At 38.8% G+C, this 22,708-nt stretch overlaps 5 protein-coding genes across 7 annotated transcripts; all 5 read right to left on the reverse strand.

The window, feature by feature from the left end:
• Positions 1-1,070: 1,070 nt before the first annotated feature.
• On the reverse strand, positions 1,071-5,961 carry LOC306703919 (gamma-crystallin M3-like; the record flags this gene model as incomplete). 3 transcript variants are annotated; one of them, XM_079170093.1, is made up of 3 exons in its annotated part: positions 1,071-1,349; positions 1,443-1,685; positions 5,929-5,961. In XM_079170093.1, the coding sequence occupies 3 exons, from the start codon at positions 5,959-5,961 to the stop codon at positions 1,071-1,073; spliced, it is 555 nt and encodes a 184-aa protein (XP_079026219.1). The 3 variants fall into 3 exon arrangements, with proteins under 3 accessions (XP_079026219.1, XP_079026218.1, XP_079026217.1); XM_079170092.1 differs by lacking the exon at positions 5,929-5,961 and adding an exon at positions 1,798-1,830; XM_079170091.1 differs by lacking the exons at positions 1,071-1,349; positions 1,443-1,685 and adding exons at positions 5,187-5,495; positions 5,589-5,831.
• A 3,021-nt stretch (positions 5,962-8,982) lies between these two features.
• On the reverse strand, positions 8,983-9,704 carry LOC306703928 (gamma-crystallin M3-like; the record flags this gene model as incomplete). The annotated part of the gene is made up of 3 exons (XM_079170107.1): positions 8,983-9,255; positions 9,349-9,591; positions 9,690-9,704. The coding sequence occupies 3 exons, from the start codon at positions 9,702-9,704 to the stop codon at positions 8,983-8,985; spliced, it is 531 nt and encodes a 176-aa protein (XP_079026233.1).
• Positions 9,705-12,735: 3,031 nt separating this feature from the next.
• LOC306703931 (gamma-crystallin M3-like) lies at positions 12,736-13,358 on the reverse strand (the record flags this gene model as incomplete). The annotated part of the gene is made up of 2 exons (XM_079170110.1): positions 13,116-13,358; positions 12,736-13,011 (listed from the first exon to the last, which is right to left on the reverse strand). Exons 1-2 carry the CDS (start codon positions 13,308-13,310, stop codon positions 12,736-12,738), a joined length of 471 nt encoding a protein of 156 aa, XP_079026236.1. The 5' UTR covers positions 13,311-13,358.
• Positions 13,359-16,415: 3,057 nt separating this feature from the next.
• On the reverse strand, positions 16,416-17,183 carry LOC306703927 (gamma-crystallin M3-like; the record flags this gene model as incomplete). Its single annotated transcript, XM_079170106.1, has 3 exons — positions 16,416-16,694; positions 16,792-17,034; positions 17,169-17,183. The coding sequence occupies 3 exons, from the start codon at positions 17,181-17,183 to the stop codon at positions 16,416-16,418; spliced, it is 537 nt and encodes a 178-aa protein (XP_079026232.1).
• A 3,017-nt stretch (positions 17,184-20,200) lies between these two features.
• Positions 20,201-20,934, reverse strand: LOC306704080 (gamma-crystallin M3-like; the record flags this gene model as incomplete). Its single annotated transcript, XM_079170291.1, has 3 exons — positions 20,201-20,482; positions 20,586-20,834; positions 20,926-20,934. The coding sequence occupies 3 exons, from the start codon at positions 20,932-20,934 to the stop codon at positions 20,201-20,203; spliced, it is 540 nt and encodes a 179-aa protein (XP_079026417.1).
• Positions 20,935-22,708: the final 1,774 nt, after the last annotated feature.

Raw genomic sequence — 22,708 nt, forward strand, 5'->3', positions numbered from 1 at the left:
AAGCAATGCAATGATAACAACGGAAATCTCAACAGTGAGGCCCAACAAAGCACGACAACTAAGGTAAGAGTTAAACCCGGAAAAAACAGTAATAGACAAAACAGAATAAAACAGTCGATACGATAAAAATACACTAATAAAATGATTTAGTATAATACTAAAGGTTTATGTTATGGCCATCTATTATAATTATTCCAAATGAGAATCTTGTATTTTCCATCAGTTTAGTATAGCAGAAATGAATCTAAATACTTTAATACCCACATGTGCCTCAGCCAACATTCGTACGGAGAAGGAGCCAGTCTAGGTCGGACATCAGAGCTAACGACATAGCAAATCTCAATGCTTCATCATTGTAGAACAAACACTGCACCATAATAGCAGAATTAGTCGAACATTTAACCATAATTTGAGTGAACTGACTTCAACTGCTAACTGTTTTAGGTGACTTCATGGTAATCTTAAACTTGTACTTGCAGCTAGCAGTGCGCAAAAACAAATTTTAGGCTCAGTGATTAGACGTTTACTTACCAAAGAGGTCGTTTGGAGTCGTAGCTGTATAAACTGATAATTGATAGTGATAAAAAAACAAGGCATGAATAGAGAAGTCATTTTATGCGAAGAGGCATAAACAAGAAACATTAGCCAACATTAGCTTTCTTAAGTGGCTAACATTAGTTAACTTCTCATTTACAACATGACAATTTAGATGCCTCACTTGTTTATTTTGATTTCATTGTCTTAACTTGAAGCATTGTTAACTACCCAGAATATTTGTCTGTCTTGCAAAATCAAAGGTCTTGAAGTGCCTTTGTCTATTAGGTTTAGCAGTGAAATGTAGAGCTACATTTCTCAGCAGATTTAAAGCATTTTAGGATGAAAACGTGCTTGCCAAGAGCTGCTTGCTGTCTAAAAGAATTCTAATATATTACATTTCATGAACCATTACATATATTGTTTGTTATAAACTATTTCAGTGTGACAGTTGGGCAATAAGCTTGACAAAAAGAAGTGCAGAAATTATTCATTTAATTTGCATTTGATACATTCAGGAAACATTTAGGGAACATTTAGTTGCAGGAATCAGTAATGCGCCTCATGCTCATGAACCTCATGCCGCTCATGCCCATGTCCTTGAAGCTCCTGTACTCTCCGGGCCTCATGTACATCTGCTTGCCTCTGTACTGGGGCTGCTCGTACATCAGCCAATGGCCGTCCATCACGTTGCAAGACTGGCACTCGTTCATGCGGTGACGATCCATGATGTTGTCACAGTCGTCCATCAGCTCGTGACTCTGACCACCGAAGTTCTCCCTCTCGTAGATCTTCATCCTGAACTGACCTCTGTGCTGTTTTGAAGAAACAAGAGAAAAATGTTGATTATTTCCGAGATAAAAAAGTTATCACTCAAAGATCAACTTTAAGGTCTGTTTTAAACCTACCATGGGGATCATACGGCAAGACCTGATGCAGTCCCTCATGCCCATCATGCTCATGTAGTCGGCGTACTCGCCCCTCCTCATGAAGTACTGGCTCCCCATGTAGTTGGTGCGGTCGTAGACCATGAAGCAGCCGCTCTCCACCCTGCAGGAGTGACACCTGCTCAGGTAGGAGGTCATGTCAGAGCAGTCGCTCATGCACTCATAGGAGCGACCCTGGAAGTTCTTCTCTTCGTAGAAGGTGATCTGAAAACAAGTGAATTATAATGTATTATAATTATAATGTTAATGATAAAGCAGTGAGGTGAATATGGTGACAGTAATTTTTGCTTATTACAAAAAGATTTTTAAACAGTACCTTGCCCCTCATGTTCATGCCGGAGTTGCTCATGGTTGCTGTAGAAGTGCTGTTGCTGAAGTGCTTGCCTATCTGGTTTAACCCTTTCCTTTTATACCTGACCAAGGTAAAGAATCAGTGACCCCTCCCCCTCAGAACCCCATTACTCAGCAATTTACTATTGAAGCCAAAAGAATGCAGAGGTTTTGTGCATTTTTCAGGGGCTGGGTACCTTGTAGTCCATGACAACTAACACTGCATCTGTGATGCGTCACGAGGTCCTGACAAAAAGATTCACGTGTTGCCATGTTGACCAATAGGAGCATAGAACTGAAAACACGGTAAAGAGGGATGATGTTGGTGTTGCTCAGTGAAACTTTGAAAAATAGGTCAGTTATGTTGTTTTTCAATTTTATAGCTTTTACAATCTCAAGATTATCAAACACACCGCTTCTGACGCCATTGTTTGTTAACGTTCTTGTTCTCAGAAGTCAGTCCCAAGCACATCTTTCCCTGTGACACCACGCAGCTTGTGAAAGCCGACGTGTGGTCTGTTGTGTTCAATCATGGCAAGAATTTATGACTCAAATCGCTTAATCTAACAAAGTGACCATCTTAAAGACGCTTTATATAAAATTGGGGACTTTTCTATTTCCTCTCAGCGGCTTGTAAGATGGCGAGGGCTTAGCCGGTGGCTTGCAGCTAACATTGCAAACAGCGCCAACATTGATAACTATGGCAAAAACATGTTGATGGAGCCAATACCTGAGGGGGAACTGGAGGGTGGTCATCTGCTTCTATGACATCGCTTCCGGCATTATCAACTGCAACCGCAGTATTGATGCAGAGCGGCGGAGGTCGTGAGCCAACCAATGTGGCACGCTCACATGGACTAAAAGCATGCACGGCCGGCCCGGCTCCGCCAACAAAGAGCAGCTCTGATACACACAAAAGGAGAGCGACTTCATTCTCTGCTCATGTCAACAATATTTCACTGTATCTTTACATGGCAAGTAGTTGTTTGCTGCTATATTAATATTCTGCACCCTGTTAATTGCACCTTTTAACAGACAAAAATGTTGTTTAGCCTGCACTAGGCATTAGAGCGGAAGTCGAGAAGAAAACTGGAAAAATATTCAGCAAACATACAATTAATAAGATAAAATAATCCTTTATTAGTCCCACAGTGTGGAAATTTACAGGATTACAGCAGCATACTGGATCGTGCAAACAAGAGACATAGTAAAAAACAATGTATCAAAACAAGTATTGTAAGTAAGTAATAAACAGTAAGGAACATTAAGTAAGTAATCAAACTCATTCAAAGATTTAATAAATACAGTGAGTGTGAATTTAAGTATGAATATGCTTGGATACGTGTTTTGTTATTGAGAATTAGCTAACATTGTGAATTTTAGTTAAAACATTGTGTTTGCATTATTCAGATATTATTGGAGACGTCAACTACCCCATGAGGCACTGTTTAGTATTCAAAACATTTTAATCAATTAAAATTAATATTATATGTTACATTGTTTTGTTTTATAATAATAATAATAATCATAACTTTATGTATATAGCACCTTTAAAAACAGAGTTTACAATGTGCTTTGACAGACAAAACAGCAAAAGCAAGGCAATGATAACAACAACGGAAAGCTCAACAGTGAGGCCCAACAAAGCACCTCAACTAAGGTAAGAGTTAAACCTGGATAAAACAGTACAATAGATGAAACAGAAAAAACAGTCGATACGATAAAAATACACTAATAAAATAAATAAAATAAAATAATTTAGTAAAATCAACAAATAAAAATCAAATAGTAAATATTCTTTTTTTAACTGTGGTAAAGAAAATGGAAGGAACTTTGACTCCAGACTGCAGTAGAGACTAACATTTTGTGTAAGTTACACTACATAGTTTCAAATTCAAACAATGAGGAGCTGGTGAGTCCGTACATTTGTTGCTGATAATATCCGCAGTGTTCCTTCAAAATACTGTAGAAACACTAGTGTCCTGAATATTTAAATAATACTAAAGGTTTATGTTATGGCCATTTATTATAATTATTCCAAATGAGAATCTTGTATTTTCCATCAGTTTAGTATAGCAGAAATGAATCTAAATACTTTAATACCCACATGTGCCTCAGCCAACATTCGTACGGAGAAGGAGCCAGTCTAGGTCGGACATCAGAGCTAACGACATAGCAAATCTCAATGCTTCATCATTGTAGAACAAAACACTGCACTATAATAGCGGAATTAGTCGAACATTTAACCATAATTTGAGTGAACTGACTTCAACTGCTAACTGTTTTAGGTGACTTCATGGCAGTGGTGGGCCGTCAGGGCCAGCAAGGCCTTCTCTGATGGCCTAAACAGAATCACAAACTTATAGTTATTTCATAATTTAATAATTTTTCTTAAATATACTACATGTATTATAATTTATAAAAATATTGTTCCCATTATCTTATTTTCTCATTGCACAGCTACTGTTTTCCTCAGTTGCTCTGCTTCCAGTGCAGCTTGTTTTAAGTAGAGCTTTTATCCAATCAGATTTCACCTCTGTGTCTCTAAGAAGAGAGGCCCCAGGCCTGCAGACTCACAAGTGAATCCCTGTGCAGTTTAAGTGAATGGGGACGATATTGTAGATTGTCATAGTCTTCAACCAATCAGATCTTTAGTTTGACATGTTGGGCGTATTCTTTGACGTGCCAGAGCCTTCTAGCTGGCCTACAACTACGTCAGCATTACGTGCAGCTCAGTTTTCAGGTGCAGCACTGCAGTGAGGTGCAGCGTCTGCTGTGATTGGTCAGTGGGTGAGCACGTGACTATTGGAAAACAAAACTTAAGTCGAGGCTTAAGTTTACAGTAGTAAGAGTTCAATTTGAAAGATATGGAAGAAATTGTGACACTTTTTCCATTTTGCTTGGTGTAGATTTTATTTTTTTACCTAGTTTTTTTTTTTTAACACTCAATGGCTGAAGGAGGATAAACTCATTTTTGAATTAGTTTAGTTAACTTCTCACAATATGACAATTTAGATGCCTCACTTGTTTATTTTGATTTCATTGTCAAACTTGAAGCATCGTTAACTACCCAGAATATTTGTCTGTCTTGCAAAATCAAAGGTCTTGAAGTGCCTTTGTCTGTTGGGTTTAGCAGTCAAATGTAGAGCTACATTTCTCAGCAGATTTAAAGCATTTTAGGATGAAAACGTGCTTGCCAAGAGCTGCTTGCTGTCTAAAAGAATTCTAAGGTATTACATTTCATGAACCGTTACATATATTGTTTGTTATAAACTATTTCACTGTGACAGTTGGGCAATAAGCTTGACAAAAAGAAGTGCAGAAATTATTCATTTAATTTGCATTTCATACATTCAGGAAACATTTAGGGAACATTTAGTTGCAGGAATCAGTGATGCGCCTCATGCTCATGAACCTCATGCCGCTCATGCCGCTCATGCCACCCATGCCGCCGCCCATGCCCATGTCCCTGAAGCTCTTGTACTCTCCGGGCCTCATGTACATCTGCCTGCCTCTGAACTGGGGCTGCTCGTACATCAGCCAGTGGCCGTCCATCACGTTGCAGGACTGGCACTCGTTCATGCGGTGACGGTCCATGATGTTGTCACAGTCGTCCATCAGCTCGTGACTCTGACCACCGAAGTTCTCCCTCTCGTAGATCTTCATCCTGAACTGACCTCTGTGCTGTTTTGGAGAAACAAGAGAAAAATGTTGATTATTTCCGAGATAAAAAAGGGATCATTCAAAGATCAACTTTAAGGTCTGTTTTAAACCTACCATGGGGATCATACGGCAAGACCTGATGCAGTCCCTCATGCCCATCATGCTCATGTGGTCGGCGTACTCGCCCCTCCTCATGAAGTACTGGCTCCCCATGTAGTTGGTGCGGTCGTAGACCATGAAGCAGCCACTCTCCACCCTGCAGGAGTGACACCTGTTCAGGTAGGAGGTCATGTCAGAGCAGTCGCTCATGCACTCATAGGAGCGACCCTGGAAGTTCTTCTCCTCGTAGAAGGTGATCTGAAAACAAGTGAATTATAATGTTTAGAAATAAAGCAGTGAGGTGAATATAGTGACAGTAATTTTTGCTTATTGAAAAAAGATTTTTAAACATTACCTTGCCCCTCATGTTCATGTCGGTGTTGCTCATGGTTGCTGTAGATGTGCTGTTGCTGAACTGCTTGCCTACCTGGTTTAACCCTTTCCTTTTATACCTGACCAAACGTAAAGAATCAGTGACCCCTCCCCCTCAGAGAACCCCATTACTCAGCAATTTACTATTGAAGCCAACAGAATGCAGAGGTTTTGTGCATTTTTTTCAGGGACTGGGGACCTCGTAGTCTTTAGAAAAGGCCTTTTCTGTCGTTACAGAAAGCATTACAAACAGTGCTTTATGTCATGTAAATAGGTTAAACTATGTGACTGGTAAAAACTGTGAGTATAACCTGTATGGTGCAGATATTTTCTGTATTTGGTTATAGTGAGAATGTACGTGGTTCTGTTCAACTACCCATTTAAGAAATTTTAATTGAATGAAAGATACAGAAGTGCTTTTAGTAACTCGCTCTGAAAATAATCTCAAACTTGATGAAGACAATGACGGGGTTCTACACACAAAATACAGTATGTTTTTGTTCTTCAATTACACATTCAGAGGCAGATAAACCTCTGGACTTCATACTATAAATTAAAAAGGTTTTCTAGTTTTCTATGATTGCATAACTTGCTGCTGTCTGGTAACAGTTAAATACATTTAAACAACAGTGATGCCCAGTACAAATACTTTTTTAGTATAGAGTTATAGAGTCATAGTCAAACACATTATGAAACAAATTGACATTTCACATATATATACTGTATGTAATGTATATATATACACTTTATCTCACATATGTAATTATATCACTGTTCACCATTAAAGACCTATTTTTGCATAACTTCAGAAACTTATTTTCCAAAATATGAAGCGAACACTGCATGTGACTAAAACATGAGCAGGGGAATCTAACAACAACACTGTGATATGTACATTAATTGAAGTAACTGTAAGAAACTTTAAAATGGTTATGAAACGGTCTTAATTTAATATTGATCTCTCTATATGACCTCGTAATCAAACATGACCACCAGCTGAGAATATTGGATATTTCTAAATAGTTGTTCTTCATGACTATCGGGCTTGATTCACCGTGAAATCATGAAACATAATATAAAAAAATTCTTTGTCATCAATATTACGTAGTCATACCTTATGTATATTAATTTAGTGTTCTCTATAATATTGTGGAATTTTAATATAATATAGGTGGGGGCTTCAAATAAGCCCAGTAGGTTTTCTGCCTCTTCCTGCACTGTGATATTATTTATCTCTGTTATGTTTGTGTATTTTCTAAATTGTGCAATATAAACTAAACTTAACTAAAACGAGATGAAACGATAAACAGCATGCGGGTTCACTAGAAACTCCTTTAGCTCAGACTCCAGCGGGGCCTCCAGGAGCGACCGGCCCATCACGGAGAGACCGAGATCTGGCTTTGCTGCCGCCTTTGACCTGCAGTCGGAACTCCGGCGGAAAGACCAGAGCTCAGCCCCCGGCAGTCCTCCTTTAGCCAGGAGCAGAGCAGAGCTCCTCGGGTCCCCGCTGGGAGCCAACACAGACACCACACTGCTGGAGACCCAGGCTGTATTGCTGGGCCTGCTTGGGAGGTGAGGCACAGGAGAACCAGAACCAGGACTGAGCGGGGAACACTGCAGTAAAATGAGAGGTTTTCTAAAGGGAATCTGGTGCTCTGAAACACGACCACTTTTGTCCACAGCAACCGTCAAAATCAACACAAAAAGAAAGTTCTTCACAATAGCTTTAAGTTAAAAAGGTATCACACAAATTTAACAATCTGGAAAATTTACTTTTTCGCTCTCGGGAGCCAGAAAGCGACTTTCCAAAATTGTCAAATTACTTCTTCGCGATAAAGACCTTGTTTTGTAGTATGTGTTTTTTTAATTGTGTGGTTCATGTGAATGTATGTTTTCTTGATATCTTTCGTGTATATTTTTTGAAACTATGTTGCATACTGTTGCACTGTGTTTATTGTTATGCACCAATCACTTAGTCAAATTCCTTGTTTGTGTAACGTACTTGGCAATAAACTATTCTGATTCTGAAAAGCAGGTGGATTATGAGCAGCTTGACAATGCTTACTGTCCCCAAGATTTACAAACGTACTGCAAATGCAGAAAAACACCAAAGTAGCTAATACACCAAAGTAGCTAATACTGGCAGTTCAGTGTTTTTAACAAGAAATTACACATTATTGTGTAAATATTTCCCAGATGGCGGTACTAGAGATTCTAAATGAAAGGGGTTTATCTCCATTGGAGCAGGAATGGGTTCAGCAAATTTCAAAGCAACCAGTAAATAGGTTTATATAACTTAAATGCATTTTGGGAAAAAGTTTCATCCTCTAGGGCTGCATAATTGTGCTCAGTAACTTTGTCAGACAATTTGATCTAAGTATTTTGTGTGGACTGATGGTATCAGAGAAATGATCAGCAAAGTTCAGGGTCAACAAAAGCCTTTGAGTTCACTGAACAACATAAATGCAGTTTTGAGCAGACAATGGCACTAGAGTAAAGGTCATCAAAACCCCTGGACTCCATCCTTATATATACACATCGATATATATTCCTACTTAACAAAATATTACCCTAAACAGCAAGACCTTTGAAAGCATTAATACATATACTGCATGATGATACCAATATTTTATACTATGGGCATTAATATGACTGTTTTTTTTTTAAATTCGAGAACATGTTGAAGTCTCTGGTTATTTTCAAAATAATATACCTTCCGTCATTAATCATAGGGTGTTGGGTCAATTTCTTTCCTTCGAACAAAATACTGTTTACTACGTGCACCATGTGTTATATCCTTTCTGTGATCTTTCTCACGTTTAAAGGATATTTTGTGATGTAAAAAGATTAGAAAAAACAACTTTACTAAAACTAAATATATCTCAGGCGTTTGTTAGAAATCACTGATTGCTCTAGTGAGATGACACAGTAATTGCTGCATGCACTAAATTCATATTAAATGTAGCAACAGGTAGAAATATTTTGTCAAAAAAAGTTTTATTTTGGTTCATTTTTCACATATTGTACACAACTGTTTTTACATGTCAGTGATGCGCTTCATGCTCATGAACCTCATGCCGCTCATGCCCATGTCCCTGAAGCTCTTGTACTCTCCGGGCCTCATGTACATCTGCTTGCCTCTGTACTGGGGCTGCTCGTACATCAGCCAGTGGCCGTCCATCACGTTGCAGGACTGGCACTCGTTCATGCGGTAACGGTCCTGGATGTTGTCACAGTCGTCCATCAGCTCGTGACTCTGACCACCGAAGTTCTCCCTCTCGTAGATCTTCATCCTGAACTGACCTCTGTGCTGTTTTGAAGAAACAAGAGAAAAATGTTGATTATTTCCGAGAAAAAAAAGAGATCACTCAAAGATCACCTTTAAGGTCTGTTTTAAACCTACCATGGGGATCATACGGCAAGACCTGATGCAGTCCCTCATGCCCATCATGCTCATGTAGTCGGCGTACTCGCCCCTCCTCATGAAGTACTGGTTTCCCATGTAGTTGGGGCGGTCGTAGACCATGAAGCAGCCGCTCTCCACCCTGCAGGAGTGACACCTGTTCAGGTAGGAGGACATGTCGGAGCAGTCGCTCATGCACTCATAGGAGCGACCCTGGAAGTTCTTCTCCTCGTAAAAGATGATCTGAAAAAGGAAATCGTAGAGGAAAAAGGTATTTAAGCTAAAAGATAAATTGCCATAGTTGATAATTAAAGAATAAAATGTGAGGTGAATGTCCTTACCTTGCCCATGGTCATGGTTGTGGTGTTGGTAGTTCAGAGAACTTTGTTGCTAGTAAACTGATGTCGCTCCTGTATTAACAGTTACTTTTATACCTGACCAAACCCACAGAGTATGTGGCCTCTATTGTGTAAACCCCTGACTAAGCAACATGGTATAGAGGCCTATAGAGTGCTCAGGGGCATTTGTCACATTTCCATGTGACTGGATCCCCTAGAAGACTTTAGAATGGATTTTTCAATAGGGAAGTCAATACAATGAACATTTTTGTTGTTACAGTACAGAATAACAAACAATAGTCTCAAAACATGCTGTATGGCCCTCTGTTTGGTAAGTGGACAATTTACAGACATGAGTTTCCTTTTGTGTGACCACAATCGTCTGACATGCAATCTATAATGTACATCTGTATGAACAAGTGTTAATGTATCTGTTTTGTACAGCCATGTACTGTATATAGTATTAATAACAAAATAACCATGTTAATTACCCAGTTTACAGGGTTTACTAGCTTTTTTATTAGATATGTTTTGCTTCACTGTAAGGATGTTTACGTCTTTATTAATATACAGTAATTGTCAACAATGAGAACTTCTTCTATGAAGACATATTTTATACTCTTATAAATTGTCACTCGCCACTTTCAAAACTGCCCTCAATACTCATCTACTTAAATCTGCTTTTAACCTGTGATGCTAGTTATGTATGTTTTTGTTTCTTACTATTATTTAATATCTTTTGTTTATATTATAATCGCTTCTATGTTTCTGTTTTTACCATGTAAAGTGCCTTTGAGTACCTTCTAAAGCGCTATACAAATAACATGTATTATTAATAGAACTGTCTATTATTATATAGTCATCTATTATCTGTTTATACAGCAGCCTCCACACGTGTGTCCACAGGAGTAGTCACAGTTGTTGACAATTACATTAATAAACTCTTATATCTGCTTACATTAAAGTGTGTTTGTTATAAACAATCTATTATATGTTTTAATGTTAAGTAGAGAGTTACTCTCATCATGAAGGTAGATATATACCAGGTCGTCTATGCAAGTTCCTAAAATATTTTGGGAAGGTGGGACAAAGTGTATCACACATATAAATGGATTTTTACATATTGGTTTTGGTCAGAACCACGTTAACTTTATTTTAAATTCTAGTGGTAAAACCAGATACTGTATGTGTGGATGCATTTTGAAGAAATGTGTATAAATGTATATAACTGATGCACGAGACATAAATATATATCGCGGGGCGTCGAGGGTTTGAATAATTCAGTGTGACAACAACACAGCTTCAAAGATGAGCTGGAACAAGCAGATAATAGTCTCCTCGATCATTTCTCAATCATTTGGACATGTTGAGTAAAATTGCTTCAGAAAATGATGTTCTTCTAAGAATCTGGAGAAACGTGCTTTATCGGCCAAGTGTGTGAACATATACAAGGAATTTTTACGGACTACTATGTCTACAAATATGTGGAAAAACATGGCGTGTGTGTGTGTATATGCGTATATATATAAAACACCAATAACCAACAAGAAAAATAAATATAAATTCAATATAAATAACATAGAATAAAAAGTCTATATAAAGTAAATTATTCTGTAAATTGTAAACAAAATAAGTAAATACTGAATTGATATACATGGACTGGAGGATTGTGCACAGTATGTGCATGTATTAAGTTGTGCCACATTTCAGAGACTGAATTACAAAAGTTGAAAGATTTACAGTTGAAGTCATTGAAAACAAAGGAGCGGTACTGTTTTTGTGTTGCAGAATACAGCTACTTAGCCTTGTCCTCGGATTATGTGTTTGGAAAATTGTGTATAATACCAGAGTGTTTGTTCTTTCTTATATATTGTTGTTTGAATACAAAGCAAGCATTATTGAAAAAGACACACAGAGATGAGATATTAGTTTTATTGTCAAACAATATATTTCTTGGCGACACCCGCCCTGCATAGCTGGTTGAGGCTCGGCATTGACCACCAGTTGGATAGTCCATTGGTCAAGGCACAAATCAGGTTATCGGTACTTCGGCGAGCTTGGACGTTCGGCCGTTGCTTGGCAGGTCTTGACAAGAAAAGCTTGATATTTTACATATCTTCCATATGCGTTATATTGCATCTTTGTTGGTTGTGGGAGACGACTAAGCTCTGTGAAAAAAAGGATTAATACTTATTCCTGTTACTCCAGCGTTACCTTGTTCTGTCGTGTGAACCCACTTCATGATGTGTGGGTAAAAATGCATTATCTTTGAAAAGTAGACCCAATTGTTTGGCAAGCTAGAGTACAACTACCTTGCAGTGGCAAATTATTTAATTACATTGCATCGATCAATTCCCCTTTTCTTTCACCTCCATCTACTTTGTATATAGGCTGTTATGTTGGAAATGTCAGAATGTCAAAGTTGTGTCGAACCCCCCCGCAACATTCTTCCATTCGCTTATCATGATCCTTGCGATGCTTTCAGACAGCGAGAAGTATATTGTTTTCATTGTCCCAGCTCAATATTTTAGTTTAGTAAGATAAAAAAAAGAGCTCAAAGTGGTCGGGATGAGAGTCAACACCTCCAAGTCTGAGGTCATGGTTCTCCGCCGGTGGTCTGCGCCGTCCCTGTTGGGATCGAGTCACTCGCCCAAGTGAAGGAGCTCAAGCATCTCGGGATCTTGTTCACGAGTGAAATGGAGCAGGATATGGACAGGTAGTTTGATGCAGGTGTTGTACTGGATCGTTGTGGTGAAGCGAGACCTGATTCTGATTGCAAAGCACTTGATTTACCAGTCCCACTCTGCTACGACCCTCACCAAATTATAGTTGATTGTTTTTTTTGTTTTTTTCTGCAATTTTCTGCACAATTTATTTGAAATGTTGTACATAAGCATATGTTACCTGAATTAATCTGGGTGTGTGTATATTGTTAAAAATGTCTTTCTCTTGTTACCAGAAGATGTTTCGCTGTATTTTCAAATTCAATTAAAAACCATGACATCAGAATTTAGAAAGTTACATCATTTATTGAAGTCAAAATGTACAATTAGCACATGTCCGTGATGCGCTTCATGCTCATGAACCTCATGCCGCTCATGCCCATGTCCCTGAAGCTCCTGTACTCTCCGGGCCTCATGTACATCTGCTTGCCTCTGAACTGGGGCTGCTCGTACATCAGCCAGTGGCCGTCCATCACGTTGCAGGACTGGCACTCGTTCATGCGGTAACGGTCCATGATGTTGTCACAGTCGTCCATCAGCTCGTGACTCTGGCCACCGAAGTTCTCCCTCTCGTAGATCTTCATCCTGAACTGACCTCTGTGCTGTTTTTTTTTAGAGGGAATAAAAAAAATGAATATCCTAATATCGAGTTTTGTGGGGGTTGTAACCCGAAGTAGAATCATGACGGATGCTGTTTTAAACCTACCATGGGGATCATACGGCAAGACTTGATGCCACCACTCATTCCCATCATGCTCATGTAGTCGGCGTACTCGCCCCTCCTCATGAAGTACTGGCTCCCCATGTAGTTGGTGCGGTCGTAGACCATGAAGCAGCCGCTCTCCACCCTACAGGACTGGCACCTGTTCAGGTAGGAGGACATGTCGGAGCAGTCGCTCATGCACTCATAGGAGCGACCCTGGAAGTTCTTCTCCTCGTAAAAGGTGATCTGAAAAAATATTAAAGGGTTTCAAAGACAAAAGTTGTAATTATATTATGGCATGATGACATATATCTTAATTTACATATTTGTATTTAATACTATTTATTTTCTTACCTTGCCCATGTTGATTTTGGTGGTTTTCCAGATCTCCCAGAGAACAGTGTTTGAACTGATACTCTGCCTGTCTGAACAAGTTACATTTATACCTGGCCAGAAACAAAGACAGTGTGCCTCTCCATTGTTCAAAGTCCTGACCCAGCAACCTACTGTACTATAGTTTTGACTTGCTTACCAACATACCAACAGGGTCACAACCTCTAAACCGAATTTTCCTTTTGGAAGAATAGAGCATATTTCTTTCAAGAATGGTTTTAGGCGTTTGAATATTCAATGTACAGTTTAAAATGTGTTGCTGGAAGCTGCACAAACTACTGATTCTATTAATAGCCTAGTCAAAAGCCAAAATTACTTCAATTGTGGCTTGATCTCACTTTTTAATTCCCCCAAAACATTAGAAGCCAACAAGTTTACATTTTACATAAGCTAAACATTCAGGGGACAAAAGGGGTCCTAAAACTAAATCCTGACAGGCGTCTTTTTTATTGTCTTCTGAAGTCATAAAAGTCGACCCTGAAGGCTGGTAATATAAACCATCATCTAAGTTCAAACGCTGCCCTTCAGCTGGTGATGGCAAAGAACAATGATTTGAGAAAAAATAATTTAGAGTGACATGATTGTGGTTATGGGATTATTATCACTGGATTTATTTACATAGTGAATAAAGAACTTGAAAAACTAATCCGAAATACCCAATATTCTCAATATCCTAATACACACATATGTATTTATTTATTTATTAGAGAATACTATGAAATAGAGTTAAATACGTAACCATTAGATAATACAATTTTTATTGGGTAAGTCACAATGACATTTCTGAGGCACCCGCTTTGACCCTGACATGTAACCAGTTTAGGCAGACAGTTGAAAATGTGCTGCTACACTCACTCGACATGCTCATTATTCTGCATGCATATCCAATGCACCCTTTTTATTATTATTACGTCTGTTCAAAGCTGAAATCCTGGAAATCTTCCTTTCATTTCATCGGGGCCATTAGGACCATCTCCTGCTGAGGCTACTTTTTTGTGCCAAGCAGGATTCAAGCACACACACGTCTCTGCTATAGATTGAGGCTGTAAAGTTGCGAGTCAAAGTTCACCAAAGTTGAACTCTACCTGTTGCGAAAGTGCAAATTCGCTTTACCACTGGAAGCGAATGTTTTACTCGCCCATACGCTCGCATAGAATGGAAGTAAACGGGAGGCGAAAGTTCGCTAATTGATACTTCTATGAACGTTTCCTTCCACAACAGAAAGAAGTAATTGAAATGATGTTAGAACTGAACTCTCAGTGTTGATGTGACCACATGACGGGCAACACTTCACCCCTCCACACCATGAACACATATAGGACAGCGACTTCTGTTCAACTTTCACAAATATTGGACCTCTGACTCATACTAGCACGATTCAAACATTATATTTCCACATATTTTTTTTTAACAGGCATGACTGATATACTACAGGTAGGGTCATTTATACGAACAGCTAGCCACAAATTTGCATCACCTGTCACAAAAAAGCAGCTTCATTTTTGGATTCGTTTTCTGTCTCATTACTTTTTGGCTTCTTTTCAGCTTTTGCTAAATTGAGCATAACCATTTCTCACGTTATTACTGTAAGTTTTCAGTGAGTCAAACTACAAACATGTCAGTAAAGACATCATTTCTTGAGTGAATAGTTGTCATTTAAAAATACTTTACTGGCTTCATATATTTACAAAGGTAACAAACTGCTGCCCAGAACAATGAAACTGAACATCAGCTCAACCACAGCCAGTTTTAATGAACTAACAACACTCAACCGTGCATAAGTCAAGAAATAAAGATTTGTAAACTAAAATAAGTGTCAGAGATTTTTAGCAATTTTAGCAACTACTCACAGAAAGCATAATTTAATTAACCCCACCTTCACCCCAGCCTCCACCTGTAGACTCTGCCTGATTCTAGGTCCTCTAAAGACCAGGACATTAGATTTGGTCTCTTCTTAAACTGTCTGGCAAGGATTCACAAAATGATTGTGCAGATTTTGCGGCCGCTAAACCTGCACAAATGAGACAAAAAGGAACCGAATCTGCAAAAGTTGGCGCCGCCGAAGCTGAGATACTGTAAAACTAAATGCTAAACCCTTAAAAACATCCTGCTATTTTTATAATGCAAGTCAATGGTTTACATGGCTTTTTGTTATGAATCAGAATCAGAACCGTTTATTGCCAAGCACGTTACACATACAAGGAAATGTACTTGGTGAATGGTGCATAACAATAACAGGACATCATTTAAAAATAGAAACATTAAAATTGACAATAAAATATGTAATAAATGTTTGGTCTCCGAGTTCAAATGGAGATGACACAGCACATATTTTACAACTGTATGTATTCCTGCCTATACCGGGTAAACTGCCAATGTATCATGAAGTTAGTAGATCACCCAGCTTCTGTGCTAAACCATTTTCTCATAAGAAAAATTGTAAGCGTCAAGAAGAACAAATTCAAAGCAGTTATAGCCAATATAAAGGTTGACATGGGATATGATGTGATCCTATTAACCTGCTAGAACGGACGAAGCACTTGCCTCTACATTTTCTGGAAGACACTATTCACTATAGGATTAACTGTCATCTCAATGTAAATATAATCTGTGTGGGAATTTGAAGGAAAACAAAATACATTTGAATTGAATACCATCAACTTGCAAATGTGCAATATTTAATAACAAGACTCGTGAAAGAAATTGTAGAAATATAATCTTTATTTTCCATTGTTATGCAGGTCTTATATGCATGGAGGTTTGCCACACATAGGGATGTGCCTCATGATCATTGACACCCATTGATGCCCATCTCTTCCCCTCTTTTACTGCCCGGTTCTCAAAACAACCAGTGAAACAAGTCTAGATAGCAGAGTAGAAAGATTTTATTTGATGGAATTTAGTGAAAATTTAGTTGCAGGAATCAGTGATGCGCCTCATGCTCATGAACCTCATGCCGCTCATGCCCATGTCCCTGAAGCTCTTGTACTCTCCGGGCCTCATGTACATCATCTTGCCTCTGTAGTGGGGCTGCTCGTACATCAGCCAGTTGCCGTCCGTCACGTTGCAGGACATGCAGTCGGACATGCGGTAGCGGTCCTGGATGTTGTCACAGTCGTCCATCAGCTCGTGACTCTGACCACCGAAGTTCTCCCTCTCGTAGATCTTCATCTTGTAGGATCCTCTGTGCTGTAGAGAAAACATTTAAGGGTAAAAAAAATAAGCAAAAAAACATTCAAAGAAATCTGGAGGTTTTACAATCTAGAGAATGAAAACCCTGCTGTACCATGGGGATGGTACGGCAAGACCTGATGCAGTCCCTCATGCCCATCATGCTCATGTAGTCGGCGTACTCGCCCCTCCTCATGAAGTACTGGCTCCCCATGTAGTTGGGGCGGTCGTAGACCATGAAGCAGCCGCTCTCCACCCTGCAGGAGTGACACCTGCTCAGGTAGGAGGTCAGCTCAGGGCAATCGCTGCTGGTCTCATACTGGCGACCCTGGAAGTTCCTGTCCTCGTAGAAGATGATCTGAAAGCACAACAATGCTTCATTAGCACCATTTTCAGGGAGCTCCGAGAGGTTTTTTTAATGACTCTGCAATAATGATTAATAGAGATTGAAGTGATTTTTTTGTAATGGGTGGATCTTTCCTAAATACCTACCTTGCCCATGGTCATGATTAATTTTGGGTTGGTCCTCAGGACTGAGCTGTGGCTGCTGTGTACTCCTGTCGGTGCTAACCGTTACTTTTATACTTGCTCAATGTGAAAAAAGTATGTAGGGCTTCTATTGTGCAAACCCCTGAGCCAGCAACATGCCATAGAAGCCTACTGAGCAGTCAGGATGCTAAAGGGTTATTATCCAGCACTATACCACTCTGGTGGAAATGCATGTACTGTACACGTGCAGTATTGTTGTCTGACACATAAAGAGAAGCTTCCAACTGTATTATGACACCCAGCTCTATATTTCACAGTGTACTCAACGTATTTTATTTACCAAATGATTGGAAATATTTTCTCACAAATACAATTCAATATAAATTGTATTCAATATATCAGATAATAAAAGCAAGTTGAATGTTATATAATTATTCGGTTTATGATGAATTAACTTCAACAGTCTGAATAAGAGCATATATGGTGACATACAGTGGATATATTTAGTTATATATAATATGTCATATATATATAAAACTTGTAACATGTTGCCTCACATACAGCACCGTCACTAACCAGTTCCCTTTTCCTTTTATAGTGGTGTAATGTATCATAAAATCACACAAGTTATAGTTTATAGTGACAGGACTTTTATGGTTTTATGTTCACTGTGGGGTGATGGCGAGATTCAATTCAAAGAGAGACGCCAGTTAAGGTGTTTAGTGTTGAATATGTTTGCTGAATGACGTTGGTCTGACAATAGTTTAAGTTGACTGGTCATAACAGGAAAAGCGCAGGTGAATAAATAACATGAGTTCACATTTGTAGGATTTTGTGTTACAACAATGTTCACATGCCCAAGTGTAGGTTGAAACAGTTTTTGCATGAAAATAAAATTCCAAATTGTAAGAAGTTTAAAAAAATCTAGTTATTTACTCAGTGAACCAGCAAACACACAGCAGAGCCTTTGCAGCCATCGTTAACATTGTTACTTAGACCTGCAATTTTCCTGCTATGACATCTAAAGAATGTGTGCCAAAGCACGCTGTATATAATCCATCAGGTTTAATAATAATATTCTTCCGGGTGAAAGTACAAAAGTTTGCCGCGCTTCTCCTCACACAGCATTGCCAACACCTGCGCAAAAAATACATCAAAACTTGCGGCCTGATCGGGAATCGTGTGCTATCTATTTTCTATCTGTTTTCCGAAAAACTGAACAAAATTTCTCCATTCACTTGAATGGGGTTTCGGTGTGAAGAGAGTTAAAAAAACCTTAACTTTGGGCCCATATTGACTAGCCATATATTAACGTAGAACAATGATTCAAAGTTTAAAACGTTAACAAAACGGTGGACTTTATTGAGCCAAATGGGCATTTTGATAGCTAGCACAGTTTTCATGAAGTCACAGATTAAGTGTCAGGAACATTTTGGGTCCGTTTCAGTTTTTATAATGGGTGTGTATTGCACGGAATGTTCAGTGCTAGAGTGATGACATAGCAGTCAGAGTGGAGCGGAGCAGGAAAATATTCTGTGATTTTTCCAAACGAATTGCTCCAGGTCCCACAATTTTTACTCTTTATACACCATTTTTGGCCCAAAAGCTTGGAAATGTTGTGCTGTCGCAAACAGATGCCTATGGAATCCAACGGAGTTACACATTTGGCTCAAAGAGCCGCAAAGCGACATGAACTCCAACCAACTGCTCCATTAGACTCCATGTTAAATCTCACCACTCATTTCTCAAAGAAAGCAGACGGTACCAGTTTTGTATATTGCTCTAGAGCTCACATTTTTAACACCACAAACTTTAAAACCACATCACCGCGTTCGGCAGAGTCTTATCTTTCTCATGGTATCCATATTTTGGCACTCAGACTCCTGCTTTTTATTAAAAGGGGGCAGGAGTTTTGTTCAAAATCACTGTTTACTCTAACGTTTCTTAATCAGTCTGCGTCTCCAACCAGGTGCGTCCTCACCATGGCAACCAGTTACACTCTGTCTGTCTGTCTCTCTTTCTACACACACACACACATGACTTGGAGATATTCAGTCAAAGACATTGTTAGACCTCCTGTCATTTAATAACCTCTGTGTGTGTGTCAAACATTATGATTATGTCTCCTCTCCCCCTCTCTCGCCCAACCAGTCCCACCCTTTCAAAATAAAAGCCCCACAGAGTAACCGTATCTTAACATTAGCTCAGAAATAGCTTAGTTGTTTTTGTATTTTTCTTTTTCTATTAAAATGTGCACACTGCACTCTGGTCCTGCCTTGTATGAATTTGTGGTTTCTTGTAAGTGGGTTGGGTGTAGTTATGCATGATACATTGATAATGCATTTTAAAAACCATTCTTTCAGTCATTCATTGATTAATTTCCTGTTGCAATGGTAATTAAACAAGGCAATACAACTATTGTATTCTCTACATCTCTCTCACAGTGAAACACAGAATGTGATGTACCTTGAAAATACATGCTTAGTGACTACCGGTAATATCGGTGTGAATATTGCGACGTCTTCGGGCAGTAGCAGCCACACTGTCAAAATGTTGTAGTTTATACTACAAGTGATCATGTGATTTCAACTCTTTAAGACTAAATAGTGAAATGCTGGTAGAACACCACGTGCCGTACTTCTTTTTGTTCTCTAATTTTGAAATAAACCATATTTTGTCATGTATATATTGCAGTGATTTCAGGAAACATGTAGAACATCATGCAGAGTCAAACAGCTTCCACTTTCATCCTTTGAAATTCATTTTTAATGTCACGTGCATCATATATGACATAACACATTTCATAGGTAGAAGAAGAAGTCTCTGAAGACCTGGCTGTGGGATACAGTTATTAAAATAGCAGCATTCACTACAGCCCAAACTGTCCTGTGACGTACCAGAACAGTTGATGATGATTCATGCAATTTTTTAATCCAATTTTGTGCCCAGATTTCCTCCCTTAACTCAGTAATAATAGTAATTCTGTGTTAATATTTAGTCGATTACAACTTCACGTCTCGAGCCCGTTCTGTTCTTTAACAGGAGTCCATGATACGCCGCATGGATCCGATCCTCATGTCCATGGGACCCGTTCCCATGTCTCTCATGCTCCTGTACTCGCCGGGCCTCAGGTAGAGCATCCTGCCTCTGTACTGGGGCTGCTCGTACATCAGCCAGTGGCCGTCCATCACGTTGGCGGACTGGCAGTCGGACATGCGGAGGCGATCCTGGATGGAGTCGCAGTCGTCCATCACCTCATTCATCTGGCCTCTGAAGTTCTCCCTCTCGTAAATCCTCATCCTGAATGGACCTCTGTGCTGTAAAATGACACATGACAGAGAGATACAAAAGATTACTTTGTGCTATTTTGGGGAGTTGATTTCCATCTTCAACCTCATTGTTTAACCCAGAGCTTCATACCGTGGGGATCATGCGGCTGGAACGGATGCAGTCACTCATGGTCATTCCCATCAGGCGCTGGTTGTCGGGGTACTCTCCCCTCCTCGCCAGCATCTGGTGGCCCATGTAGTTTGGACGTTCGTAGACCATGAAGCAGCCGCTCTCCACCCTGCAGGAGTTGCAGCGGCTCAGATAAGAAGTCAGCTCAGCGCAGTCGCTGCTGGTCTCATAGGAGCGACCCTGGAAGTTCTTGTCCTCGTAGAAGATGATCTGAAAGACAAACGGCACATTTTAAAACTATTTTCGATGCTACAGTATGTTAAAAATATTTATCAACCCATGTGTAAAAATGATCTCTTACTTTGCCCATTTTGGTGTTCAGTCCGATCCCTGATTGCGCGGGTACTTTGCACAGCCAAACTCGGTGTCACTTTTATACCCATGATGATAGCTAAATGATCTATGGAGCCATTGTTTTGAATATCTTACTCAGCAGCGTAGCATACAGGGGCTATGATGTTTGTTAAATCAGTCTGTAAATGGTTATTATTCTAGACTGTATGCATCTGGTGCAGTGCCAACTGCAGGGGCTCTCCTGTGGGGTACAGGTGACAGCAGCACACGTATCAGCTCGGACTCTTTGTGTGTCGTTGGGTCTGTGAGGACGATAGTGTAAAGTACAAACTTGTGTATTTCAATTTTCTTCTAATTTAGACTTCTGCTCCATTACATTTCAGAGGGAAATGTTGTATTTTTTTACCATAAAGTATGATACATTTTTATTAATGAAACAACAATAAGTGTATAAATGAGTTTATTAGCTCCACTTCAACCAGATACAACCGTAAAATGCTACATACACATGAACACATAGGTTATAATGATTCAATGATATAATGTAAGATTGTATAACAATCAACTGTTTTATGGTTCTGTATTTCCTCAGCAGCTGTAAAGCACCTTGTAACTCTGGTTTTATAAAATAAAAGTACTTCCTCATCATACTTACATACTTTTGATTGAGTCAAATTTACAATGCAGAACTTTTATTGTGTTTTTATGCTGTAATATTATGCTTTCTATTATTTAACGGTTATTTCAAATAATACACCAGTAAAATATTGACTCACAAGTGTTAACACATACCCTCTCTGTAGGATGTCACATTTTATCCGACAACATTGAAGCTAATATTTTGAAGGAATCAGCATGTAACATGTACGTTTACACTATGATTTTTAAATCTATATCGGACATGATGACGTGATGCAGTCTGAATGTGTGTGTTGTTTGTTGTAAAGAGTGACGGTCACTAAATATTGTTGATAAAATGTAATATTATGGGTGACATCACCACAGGCAGAAAGAAAAGAAGAGACTAAAGTACATAAGTACAAGAACTGATGATTAGCTTGTATAAGTAACTAAACTAAAATCTGAGGTTCAATGTTTTTAAGACTCTTCTGTTTGGACGACTGGAGTTAAAATATGACACATTGTGGATTCTATAACGTGACTTTCAGAATGCTATATGAACAAATGTTGTGTACATAATGAAGAATAACAACTAAATAAATCAATAAAAAGGTACTGCACACTAGAAACAGAGCAGCGTGACTGCATAGTTCAGTACAGCACAGACAGCAGTTGCATGTACAGTTTGTGCACTGTGTGTGTATTTTTATAATATTTACATCAAATTGCATGGCGTGAAAGTGACAACATGGATTTTAAATAGCGGACATGTGACTTGAGCTTTTTTTTTAGTGTATGAAAATACAAAATAAAAAGATTTATGATCATAAGTAAGAAGATTTTTGTTTCGTGAAACAATGACAGCATGTATTGTGAACTAAACCATTTGCTTTGTAGAAAACCTCATAAAACAATATGTATCTTTATGATCTTTCCTGTATATATATATATATATATATATATATATATATATATATATATGGCATGCTATTTAGCAGGTGTGTAATTTTGAGTATATTTAATACTGTCATATAATGTGTGACTAAGCTGGATTAATATGATGCACTAGCTTACTTTAAAGGTCAGTTATGCAGATTTCACCCTCAAACACACACCTTCTATTTCACACAAGACAACACGATGACGTTTGATTCCTCTTTCGTTTTATT

Source organism: Pholis gunnellus (assembly GCF_910591455.1).
Source record: "Pholis gunnellus genome assembly, chromosome: 12".
NCBI lineage: Eukaryota > Metazoa > Chordata > Actinopteri > Perciformes > Pholidae > Pholis > Pholis gunnellus.